General features: G+C 36.9%; 1 protein-coding gene across 7 annotated transcripts in view; it reads left to right on the top strand.

The window, feature by feature from the left end:
* Nucleotides 1-13,038, top strand: part of smarca2.L (SWI/SNF related, matrix associated, actin dependent regulator of chromatin, subfamily a, member 2 L homeolog) — a 113,515-nt gene that overhangs the window by 67,670 nt on the left and 32,807 nt on the right. For all 7 annotated transcript variants that reach the window (XM_041564111.1, XM_041564110.1, XM_041564125.1 and 4 more), the window contains 6 exons: nt 2,287-2,394; nt 3,198-3,284; nt 6,569-6,615; nt 7,931-8,097; nt 8,561-8,724; nt 10,273-10,500. In XM_041564111.1, coding sequence (XP_041420045.1) covers nt 2,287-2,394; nt 3,198-3,284; nt 6,569-6,615; nt 7,931-8,097; nt 8,561-8,724; nt 10,273-10,500 — 801 coding nt within the window. The remainder of the gene's footprint in view (nt 1-2,286; nt 2,395-3,197; nt 3,285-6,568; nt 6,616-7,930; nt 8,098-8,560; nt 8,725-10,272; nt 10,501-13,038) is intronic.

Genomic DNA, 13,038 nt, shown 5'->3' with positions numbered 1-13,038 from the left:
TGATTTGTATCCTTAAGATGAGTCAAGCCCATGGCCAAGGGTTTACAGCATCCTAGCTTGGCATCTTTATATTTTTGTTTTGCCATATAGGGGGTAGATGAGAGTAAAGCTTGACATACAAGCTTGCTCATTAGCTCAGTTCTGCTACACATGGGCTGAGCCAAATTGGGCTAGTATAGAAGTTTGGCTTTCTAGCCCACACATCCAAACAGACCAGACATCTCCTGGACAGCTTGTAGGACAAGGTCTATACAACCAATAAGATGCCAACTCTATCTTGAAAGGAGTCCGCAGCTTATATGGTCATTTGTGGCTGTCTTAAAGGAATTGTTCAGTGTAAAAATAAAAACTGGATAAATAGATAGGATGTGCAAAATAAAAAATGTTTCTAATATAGTTAATTAGCCAAAAATGTAATTTATAAAGGCTGGAGTGATTGGATGTGTAACATAATAGCCAGAACACTACTTCCTGCTTTGCAGCTCTCTTGGTTTACTCTGACTGCTTACCCTGTTTACCAGGCAGTAACCAATCCAAGACTTGAGGGGGGCACATGGGCCATAACTGTTGCTTTTGAATCTGAGCTGAATGCTGAGGATCAATTGCAAACTCACTGAACAGAAATGTACCATGTGGCCTCCCATCAAGTCACTGACTAGTTCAAAGTTATAGAGCTGAAAAGCAGGAAGTAGTGTTCTGTCCTGTTATATTAGACATCCAGTCACTCCAGCCTTTATACATTACATATTTGGCTAACTAAATTTGAAACATTTTTTATTTTGCACAGCCTATCTATTTACACAGTTTTTATTTTCACACTGAACTGTTCCTTTAAGAGGCTGTGATATAAGAGCTGTGAATTAGTGTGAAATACAAACTTTCTAAAGAGGAACTAATGCAAAAAATATAATTTACTATATGCTTCATCATACTGAATAAGAAATAAGAACATAATCAATTAAAAATTCTGAACCATATCTGAAATCAAGTTACTCATCACTCTACCCCCTCTCTGTATCTGTTTCTCTTCACTTTCTCATCTTGCGGGATTTGGGAGTCTGAATAACAGGCTTCAGGCTTTTTGCCTAGAAGCAGTATTAGAACTCACTCTTAAAACCACCAGAAATCCTGTTTTTCCACATGCAGAATTTGTGCCAAAGTCAGTTACTTTGCAGAAATAATCAAGTATGTCTTCACTATCCCTCTCTCCGCATCTGTTTCTCTTTATGCAGGAGTTGGGTGTCAGATATTCATTGAGCTCGCTCTATTAAAATCACTAGATATCATGTCTAGCTACATGAAGGATTTGTGCAAAAGCTTTTTTTTTTGTACTTGAATCCATTATTTGAGTGAGCTCTAATACATCTGCTAGGAAAGGGACCCCCCCCCCCTACAAGATATATTGGATCTAACTGTCAATGAATATCTGAAACCCAACTCCTGCAAGAAGACCGAATGTAGAGAAACAGATGCTGAAGAGGCATAGTTAAGATAAACTTGATTATTTCAGAGACGATGCCGAATATTTGATTAATTGAATTTAGAAAGTGTCTTATTTCAGTATGATGAAGCTTATATTCCATTTTCATTTTCACGATCGTTCCCCTTTAAAGGAAAGCTATACCCCCAAAATGAATACATGAGCAAGAGATCGTTTATATCAAATTAAGTGGCATATTAAAGAATCTTATCAAACTGGAATATATATTAAGTAAATATTTTAAGTCTTTTAAATCTCTTGCCTTGAACCACCATTTTGTGATGGTCTGTGTGCTGCCTCAGAGTTCACCTCATCAGAAATACTACAATAAGTATAACAGAAAGAAGCGTGGAATCAAAAGACAGAACTCTGTCTGTCTGTTAATTGCCTCATGTGACCTAACATGTATGGTTTGTTTGTGTGCACCGTGAATCCTAGAATCCCAAGGGGCAGCCCTTGTTTTTTAAAATGGCAATTTTCTATTTATCATCACCCAATGGCACATACTACTAAAGAAGTATATTATTATGAAGATAATTTATTTACATGAAGCAGGGGTTTACATACTGTATGAGCTGTTTCTTACAATATATTGTTTGGGGGGGGGGGAGTTTAGTTTTCCATTAAGATAAAATTTTATTTTATTTTTATCTCTACATATACAGTAAAAATAAGTTAAAGGGGAAATATACCTAAATATGTAAAAGTGTGTTGTTTATGATGCACCAAGGATCATATATATCTATATATATATATATAGATATATATGTAGAAAGAGATCTTTCATTTCTGTTCATTTCTTGTAGGTTGAGTATGTGATTAAATGTGATATGTCAGCTCTTCAGAAGATTCTGTATCGCCATATGCAAGCCAAGGGGATCCTTCTTACAGATGGCTCGGAAAAAGATAAGAAGGTGTGTATAAATTGCAATATTTATTGAGCTGATACTGCGGTGTTACTATGATTAGATAGCAACTTAAAAGGCTGCACATCTAAGGGCAGTGACAGACTGGGTATTTTGTTGCAGTGGCGCAATGCATGGAAATGCATAAGAAGGCACATTTGCACTGTAAATTCAGGGATTCTCATTACCTGCAATAGGAGGGAACTTTCAGGCATCACAGCAACAAAAGTGTGCAAAAGATAAACCCACCATGTCGCTGTACTTGCCCTAAAGGAGCCATAGAATTAGAATATAGCTATTTCATAAAAACTGATAAATCAGAAGTGCTTGAAATCAATATTTAGGTGTCCCGATAGAAATTACCTTAAAATACCGTACTGTTCTGGCCGATCTGAATTTTCAACTACGTATGACCTTGCACGCAAGTGTCTATTGAAGCAGGAGAGCTAGAGCTACTGTCACTTTCAAGCTGGTCATAATACCAGGGTTCCTACTGTGTGCGGCATACTTGCGACTAAAGAATCACGCAAGCATAATTTTGATGTGAAGTAGCAGAAATTATGCAATCCTGATTTGGGGCAAATGCATCCAAGTCTACATGTGCACATGCCATTGGCAATGTTTTTGTGCAAATCCCCCTTGTGGCTGCAATACTTCTAGAGTAGTGGAGGAAAACATTGCACTCTGGGTAACATACATGGCAAATTGCAATCAGAATTTTAATTAGCATCCTGCACTTGAGAACAAAAATGAGTTCTAAGTTTTTTTCTTTCCCAAGGAAAGAGCTAACTATAAATGTCATCATTCCATAGGGTAAAGGAGGAGCAAAAACTCTCATGAACACCATTATGCAGTTAAGAAAAATATGCAACCACCCCTTCATTTTCCAGCATATTGAGGTAGGTTTTTGTTTTGCATATCTGATTGACTGTACTTTTTGCACTTAGTTATAAGCAGAGCTATGGCGTCGCTGTCGCCAAAAATGTATCAACTCTGACTCCTAATTGCTTTAAATAGAAGCACTGAAAATAATCAAATCAGATTTAAGAGCTTCTATAAAGGAAGATATGGCAGAAGCAATTCTGTTTCTAAGAACTATACTTTAACAGTTAATTTTAGATTGTATTCAGCAGCTATTCTACAGCTAGATGCCAGGTTCAAGTAATATATAAGTTGTTTTAGATTTTTGTTAGATTGTTTTTGGTTTATGTAGTTTAACTTTGATTTTGGTTTAGAATTATGGTTTATATTTTTGATCTTTGGCATTGATAAAATAATGCCTTATTTGTTGTACTTAATTTCTTTTAATCAACATGGAAAATACATTGGTATATTAAAGGAACAGTAACACCAAAAAATTAAAGTGTTTTAAAGTTATTAACGTTTTAAAGTGTTTTAAAGTTATTAAAAAATGCGTGTTTGTTTCAGAAAGACAACTCTAGTTAATATAAACAAGTGCTGTGTAGCCTCGGGGCAGCCAGTCAAGCTGAAAAAAATAAGAAAAAAGGCACAGGTTACATAGCACATAACAGAGACGCCCTTTCTAATACAATGGTGTTTTATCTGTTAACTGCTATGTAACCTGTGCCTTTTTTTCATCTTGAATGGCTGCCCCCATGGCTACATAGCAGCTTGTTTATATAAACTATAGTAGTCTTTCTGAAGCAAACACCGTTTTACCAGTACAGAGCAACAATACATTATATACCAGAACAGAGCAACAATACATTATATTTGCATTATTTTGATACACTTTCAGTTTTTGGTGTCACTGTAACTTTAAAAACAGAGGAGTTGGAGGTACCATAAACTGAGGAGATGGATTCAAAGGATTTATGTACCGACTCCACAACCCTGGTTATAAGCACTACTAAAAGAAAGAATATGCATTTAGTAACAAATTCTGTACATTTCTTTAAAGCTTTGTTGCCATATATTGGCACAGTTAGCTGGCATACTCTAAGTTTTCTGGAGTGGTTTATATAACGATTATGTTATACACAGCATAGTAGACCCCATTTTTAGACCGAGGTCTATAGTTATACTTCAGACCATACTATATTCAGTCTACAAATGTCCATTTTCTATGCTTTAAAGCAGGGCTGTCCAACTTTTGGCCCGCGATCCCCCCCCCCTCCACATCAAAGTCTGCCTGCTGTGCTTGCTTACCATTTGTAAGGTTTAAAAGGTATCACTACAGAGATTAATTGGCCCCTGCATAGTTTAAACCTCAAATCCACACTGTAATCCCCTGTATTGTTCACACATGTAATCCCCCTGCATTGTTCACACTCGTAATACCTCTATTGTTTACACCCTAAAGCCCTGTACTGTTCACTCCTGAGACCCAGACTGAAACTGCCCACATTGTTCACCTGTTCACACTTAATTAAAAATGCTAATGAGGCACCAGCACTGTCACTGTTTGTAGTACATACAGTGGTCCTGATTTTCCATCCCTAATACAGCCCCCCTCCCCTGTACCTGTGCCAGCAGCCATCCATTATACTGCCCCCCATACCTGTACCAGCAAGCTCAGCAGCCATCCATTGTACAGCCCTCCAGCAGACATCATATTGACCCCAATCTTTACCTGTGCCAGCAGCAGCCAAAAATAAATCTGATCACATCATATTGCCCCAAGTATTTATGTACCTGTGCCACGCCCAGCAGCAACAGCAAAAATCTGTACCTGGCTGTGCAAGCAGGAAGCTTCACACTTTCGCAGTAATAGAAAGAATGTCTTCAATTCAGCAACTGTGCAAGGCTGAGAGTAGCAAGCGCGAGCCACACCAAGAAGGCCGCCAGCTCTCTGCGCCTCTCTGCCATCCAACCGCATCAGTGACGTCATTGACGCGTATACGCACGTTGCTCTGCACTGCCACACCACACAGAAGGAGCTATTACTTGCTGGCAAGAGGGAGAAGGTGAAAGAGGGGGATTCCACATGACTGACTGACCATGATTACTGAAACAAATTATTAAATAAACGCTTGAAAAAAATAAAAAAATGAAAGAGAAAAAAATCCCATTAAAAGTGCGCCCCTCAATGATGACAGCCGTCTACTCTGCCTACCCCTAGTTCCAGCCCTGATCCCTACAGTGAGCACCAACCATCTGTTTTTTTGGTGTGCTATTAATGTGGACATGGTCTTGCGGTAACATGGGTGTGGTTTAAAGTGGGTGTGGTCTAAAAACAGGGAGTGGCTAACACTGGCTTCCATTATCGGCCCTACACCATGTAGATTAGAAAAATTCCGGCCCTCTGTACCATATAAATTGGACAGCACTGCTTCAAAGTCTTAAAGGTATACTGTCATGGGAAAAATTTTTTTTTTCAAAATGAATCAGTTAATAGTGCTGCTCCAGCAGAATTCTGCACTGAAATCCATTTCTCAAAAGAGCAAACAGATTTTTTTATATTCAATTTTGAAATCTGACATGGGGCTAGACATATTGTCAATTTCCCAGCTGCCCCAAGTCATGTGACTTGTGCTCTGATAAACTTCAATCACTCTTTACTGCTGTACTGCAAGTTAGAGTGATATCACCCCCTCCCTTTTCCCCCCCAGCAGCCAAACAACAGAACAATGGGAAGGTAACCAGATAGCAGCTCCCTAACACAAGATAACAGCTGCCTGGTAGATCTAAGAACAACACTCAATAGTAAAAACCCATGTCTCACTGAGACACATTCAGTTACATTGAAAAGGAAAAACAGCAGCCTGCCAGAAAGCATTTCCCTCCTAAAGTGCAGGCACAAGTCACATGACCAGGAGCAGCTGGGAAATTGATCAAATGTCTAGCCCCATGTCAGATTTCAAAATTGAATATAAAAAAATCTGATTGCTCTTTTGAGAAATGGATTTCAGTGCAGAATTCTGCTGGAGTAGCACTATTAACTGATGCGTTTTGAAAAAAACATGTTTTCCGATGACAGGATCCCTTTAAGAAATGACACCTTTATTTTTTTTTATTCACTTTCACAAATAAACTGCTAATTGCTACAGTATGTACTTGAAACTTTTTCAAAAAAGACTATAGGTGCCATTGTAGTTGATGCTAGATAACCCTATTTGATGTAACCCTAAATTTCCTACGAATATAGACTCTGCAGAAAGCTTTGCATTTTGATGGTTTTTTTATACAATTCATATGTTTTGTTTTTTTTAACTTGTTTCAGGAATCTTTTGCTGAACATCTGGGATATGCCAATGGCATCATCAATGGGTATTTCAATTTTTTCTTAATGCGAGACTGTGCTGTTAAGAAAACATTTTATGAATTTTTAATTTATATAATTTAGTTCCCATAGGAGACTTTGTATATGAAACTTCAGTAATACTAAATTAATTTTATATTTTGTGTTAACTACTTCACCATCAATATATTGTATACTTTTATTTACTGAGACTCTCAATAGGTCTTCCTAAAGGGAAAACATACCCCCTTTTTAGCATAAGTGGATTCAGTTGGGCTTATGTAGAAAAGGTGCATAAACATTATCTGAACTTCCAATAATAAACATAAATTCATATTTTAAACAGACCTACCCAATTCCAACTGAATGAGCTTATGTCAAAAAGGAGGAATATTTCCCTTAAAAGAACAGTTAAGTGTAAAAATAAAAACTGTATAAATAGATAGGCTGTGCAAAATAAAAAATGTTTCTAATATAGTTAGTTAGCCAAAAATGTAATGTATAAAGGCTGGAGTGACTGGATGTCTAACATAATAGTCAGAACACAACTTCCTGCTTTTCAGCTCTCTAAATCTGAGTCAGTCAGCGACTTGAAGGGGGGCCACATGGGGCATAACCGTTCAGTTAATTTGCAATTGATCCTCAGCATTCAGCTCAGATTCAAAAGCAACAATTATGACCCCGCCCCCTCAAGTCACTGACTGGTTACTGCCTGATAACCAGTGGAAACCAGGAGAGCTGAAAAGCAGGAATTAATGTTCTGGCTGTTATGACATCCAGTCACTCAAGCCTAGAAACATTTTCTGTTTTGCACAGCCTATCTATTTACCCAGTTTTTATTTTTACGCTGGACAATTCCTTTAATGACTTATGAACTACCTTCAATTAAAGTAATACTGACCTTGTAATCCCCCAGTCTCTTCTCCCTGTTCACAGGGGTAGCGACTAAGGGGCAGATTTTTCAAAATGTGAGCTTAGAGCTTAATAAATTAAAAAATTACCCACAATCTATTCATTCCTATAGAATTTTAAGAATTGAATTTATCAGTGGGTGAAAGTTAGAACTCCCAATTTGATACATACGGTTCTAAAAATCCCATATAAATTAATAGATTATGGGTGAGTTTTTATTTGTTAAACTCTAAATTCACATTTTGATAAATGTGCCCCTAAATAATATATGGTTTGATTGTGGTGCTACTTATCTTTTACTTATTTTTAAATTATATATCATGAACAGAAATCTGATAGGCCACAGTTTCAGCTTATGTTTACATGACTTTAAGATATTAAGCAATGAATCTGAAAAATGAAATCAACAATAACTCTGAATTTGTCATTTAGGCCTGATCTTTATAGAACCTCTGGAAAGTTTGAGTTACTTGATCGAATCCTACCAAAGCTGCGAGCCACAAACCACAGAGTCCTGCTTTTCTGTCAGATGACGTCACTCATGACTATCATGGAAGACTATTTTGCTTTCCGAAACTTTCTTTACCTTCGATTAGATGGTAGGTAGCTGTTGTTTAGTCTCATCAAAGTGGGAATGGTTACTGATGTTTTTAATATGCAACTTGAAGTATTGCAATGGTGTCGATATGTATGTGTGGTCTGAAGATATTTGAATCTGTTACCACTGTAGCTAGCAGAATTATCTTTTGTTTTACTTTACACAAAACAGGGGTAATTTACTAGATAGAAGGGTAGAAGTGCAAAAGCACTGAAGGAGCACAAGAGCCCCTTTGTTCTCAGGGAGCAATTCCTTTAGGCTGGAAGGTAGGGTGCAGATTTTTACCTGTTTTTTTTACCACTTTGCACCTTGCCTTCTAGTTTGTAAATGAGCCCTAATGTGTTGTTTTATAGTCTGTATAATCGGTTCATAATTTATTGACAGCTAATATATACACATCATTTCTCCCTCCCCCTTTAAAGGATTTTGATATGTTGCCTTTGACTGCAATATATTTCTTTAAGGTACAACCAAGTCAGAGGACCGTGCTGCCTTGCTGAAAAAGTTTAATGAAGAAGGATCTCCGTACTTCATCTTCTTGTTGAGTACCAGAGCTGGAGGTCTTGGACTGAACCTTCAAGCTGCAGACACAGTCGTTATTTTTGACAGTGACTGGAATCCTCACCAGGTTTGTAGAATTTTTCTTTGGTGAAACTTGGACTTTGGACTTATTAGTTTTGATTTCTTTGTATGTGTAGATTACTTGGGTTGTTACTGACATCTGGTGTAAATTTCATGGCAATAGCCCCATTACAAATATATTTACTGAGAAAACAGTTGACATGTTCAATACTTATTTTCCCTGCCATATATAACAAGGAATCATAACATGTTCTGGCTGTAAATACATACTATTTAGACAAACAACCATTTCAGTCACACTGACCTTTAGATTTGTATGCTGTTTATGTATTGGAAATAATTAACAAGGCTGATAATGTTGGATTGTTATTTGCAGTGTGTGAATGCCAATTCTTAAATGTATCACAGCAGAAACAGCAGATGGAGGCTGACTCAAAACATACCACTGCACTCCTTTTAATGCCTTTGTGGCAATATGAAAATTAAATGGTGCTTAATATGAAACTAAATCTTGGACATCGGACACAACAGCTTTGTTTTGTCAAAATGTTTCTAAAAATAAAGCCACCACCTTCAGTTAAATGATGCCATAATTAACTGTCTTCCAAGTTGCTGTGGTGAAACAGATTGAAGGAAATGTGCTAGAAAAATGATTATGTAATCTCTAGCACATTTCTTGTAGATATGTATTAAATAGCAGCAAACACTGTTCGCCTTCCCTTGGATACAGTGCTCGCTGATTTTAGATATAGAATCTGTTATCTGGAATGCTTGGGACCTGGAATTTTCCATTTAATGCGTCGTTCCAGGATTTGAACCACCATACTTTGATAAAAATCATTAAGCATTAAATAAACCCAGTAGGATTGGTTTGCCACTAATATGGATGCATACTGCTTTGTTACCATCAAGTAAAATACACTGTTTATTATTACAGAGAAAAAGGAAATCGTTTTTGAATTATTTTCTTAAGATGGAGTGTACGGGATATGGCCTTTCCTTAATTTGTAGCTTTCTGGTAACTGGGGTTCTAGATAAGGGCTCTCAAACTAATGCCAGTTTTTCTCTTAAAAGTCGAAAAATAATTCTCTTCAACATCTTTTCACTTTATTTTGGCACTTTTAACTGTTTAATTGAAGAGGGCTTGTGAATAATGTACTTTTTGCTTTTTAATTAAACCAAGAAGCCCTAACTTTTGTACACATTAAGCATTTACCCCAGGTAATATAAACACAGTTGTAATGGAAGTTGTAATGGACATACTTTAGCTATCAAACTGTATTTGTAATTATTTTACTATGTAAATATTGTATTTTTAGTTTCATTATGCCCATTGTTTAAGGTGTTTAATGCATAGAAGTTTTGAGGTTCATCCTCTGTCCCATTGTATTGTGTTATTTGCCTGTCAACATGCTGTCAGCAGGTTCTCGGTACAGAGACCTTTAGAATTTCCTGACGAAATGTTACTCCAGGCTAAATGCAATGTATACGTTTAGGGTTGCTGACAATAAAATGATTCTAGTTTTTTTTAACAAGTCATTCTGTAGTCCTTGTCAAAGTTTTCATTGTGTACTTTTTAAACAAATTTGGACAGGACTTGCAGGCACAGGACCGAGCCCACAGGATTGGCCAGCAAAATGAAGTTCGCGTGCTTCGCTTATGCACTGTGAATAGTGTAGAGGAAAAAATTCTGGCAGCTGCCAAATACAAGCTGAATGTGGATCAGAAGGTTATCCAAGCCGGCATGTTTGACCAGAAATCTTCAGGCCATGAACGCAGGGCATTCCTTCAAGCTATACTGGAGCATGAAGAACAGAATGAGGTACAGTTGTCACTAAATACAGCTTTTGTAAGAAATTACATTCTAATTTATAATCTTTGTGCATGTATTAACTTGCAGGGGGAATAAACACAGTAAGCAAAAGTGATAAAATGGATTAGTCAGCTCATTAAGGTTGTTCAAACCCATGGTGCTCTGTTTTAAGGCACCATGTAAAATGCACACTGTAAAGCCTTCCGTTTGAGGCAAACCAGTGAATTCTGGAGCATGCTTATTGGAACCAAACACATATTAAAAGTAGCCATTATCATCAGAATATCAGTGAAAACTAACACTTTGCATTTTACCTTTTAATCACAAGCCTGTTGATATCCAAACACTGTGCACCTTGCCTCTTTCTTTCCTTCGTGATATTCCTAACTAGATATAATGGTTTTATCTATGTATTTGTACGTGTACATTATTAGTTCCATGGCTGAATTTTCTATCTAGAATATAATCTTGTCTTGTAAAATCTGGTGGGAAAACTACATGGAAAAAAAACTCTGCATACTTTTCCTTTGCTTAGTATTTTAAGAAAAGCTATAAGCGAGTTTAGCCTTTGGCATGAGGAGTTGCAGTATAGGATAGGCATGAACTGATCTACTTCTGAATAATGTCAGTGGTTAACTGTTCTTTAATAATATGCATACTGGTATTTTGAGTTTGTGGTGTACATTCCTCATAAAACTTGCCCACTCACCTTCCTTTATGTGAAAATCATCTGTAGGTCTCATGGTTTACATGCCATTCTCTCCTCTGATATACAGTTTATACATCACCAAGCCTGCTTTGTTTTAACCTGATGAAAAAGGAATGCACAGGAGCAATGAAGGCAGTCTTATCTTCTGTAGTAGCCCAGCATAGAAAACTTAGGGGGCTTATTTAAGAGCATTGTGCAGAATTACACCTGAACTTGGACCCACAGCAACCAATGATTGATTTGCTTATTTCCCAGCCAGCTATTTATGATATGGGGGTGCAATGCTTTAGTAAACCGTGGGCTGATTTTGCTGTTTTAAATTGTTTTAGAAGGAGTAGAGTGTACAATTGCTTCCACAGCATGCTTGGTTTCATGTGCTTTAAAGGCAAAACCGAAAGCATACATTTTGATTGCCCCATAATTTCCACTAGGTGTCACCCTCATTTAGTTTTTCTTAGCTCAACACAAAACAGCATCCCCACAACATCCCCAGTGTTTATCTTGCTGCAAAATCATATTCAATAAAAAAGTTAACCAAAAGGATATATACTGTAAATGCCCCTTCCCTTATTAATGAGGCAGTATGTTCAGCCAATGCCCAATAAACTGGACTTATATACTTGTATAGGTTTTGCCTATTTTCAAAGAATATCATATCTTGTAAGCTTATTAATAGGGGTGTCTTCGCACTTTCATTAGAGGTTTAATAATATGGGTAGCAGACTTTGTGATTGCTAAGGAGCCTGTTTGTATGTAAAGGGCTCAAGTTGGATGTAAATAAAGGGCTCAAGTTGGGTGTAAATAAATTAACTTTTTCAATTTTATTTTAAGATTTTCCTCATTTTACATCCTTTTAATCCATTTAGTGGATGAATGTCTAGATTTTCCACCAAATTTGCCCTGATTTTCCCAAAATGACTATTTGTCCTCTGTCAATTGTTTTTTTAGTGACATTAGGAGATACCAGGGCATAATTTGCCTTGGTTCTGTCTGGAAATACTGAATTAATGTGCACCCCATACAGCCATGCATAAATCAGATTTATATTGCTTTGGATTGTGCATCTGACTGATTTACAACCTTGCACATCCTGCCCCATAGTGTAATATTAATGCTGCAAAGCATCTCATTTTCACTGTAAACATTGTATTTCATAGTAAAATGCCCTCCTGTGCGTGTGTCTGTGAAGGATCTTATTCAACCAGGTCAAATCAACTGGACTTGCTGTATTTTTTTTCTACCCTTGAAGACAATTCACTAGTCATCCGACTGGCATTCTAAATTCAGAATGACTTTTACAAAGCTATTTGTGGTCATATACCATGGAATCTTACTCTAATTTGTTTAGTATAACCAGTATGGGGTCAGATACCTCACAGAGGTAAGATATTTATTGTCCTCCTGTGCCTTTATCACATCACATCCTGTGATTAACACATTTCCCTAATTTAACATTTTCCATGATTTTATACCATTACATTCTTGTCCCTGAATAATATAAAAATGCGGGTTCTACTTTATAACAATAGGCTGAACACATTTTTAGCATAGGTCTGATTTCCTCTAATAGAAGGGAAGACATACCCACGTATGGGTTAGCTGCCTTCCTATCTATTTAAAGTCTTCTGTCAAAATATTTTTGAATGTGGGTGTAAAGTCTTGTCGATTTTTTTTTTTTTTTATAAACATAAGTTGCAGTTGATGCTTATGACAGTATCTGTCTGCTTTTGTCACAAATGTTAATTGAAGTAACAGAGAAGACTGAACACCCACAGATGATATGTCGCAAGCCCTTATAAATCACTTAGATCTGTTAGTATTCTTGGCTCCTGACCATG

Source organism: Xenopus laevis, chromosome 1L, assembly GCF_017654675.1.
Source record: "Xenopus laevis strain J_2021 chromosome 1L, Xenopus_laevis_v10.1, whole genome shotgun sequence".
Lineage (NCBI taxonomy): Eukaryota > Metazoa > Chordata > Amphibia > Anura > Pipidae > Xenopus > Xenopus laevis.
The sequence above is the reverse complement of the archived record's forward strand: the minus strand, read 5'-3'. Positions and strand labels throughout refer to the sequence as shown.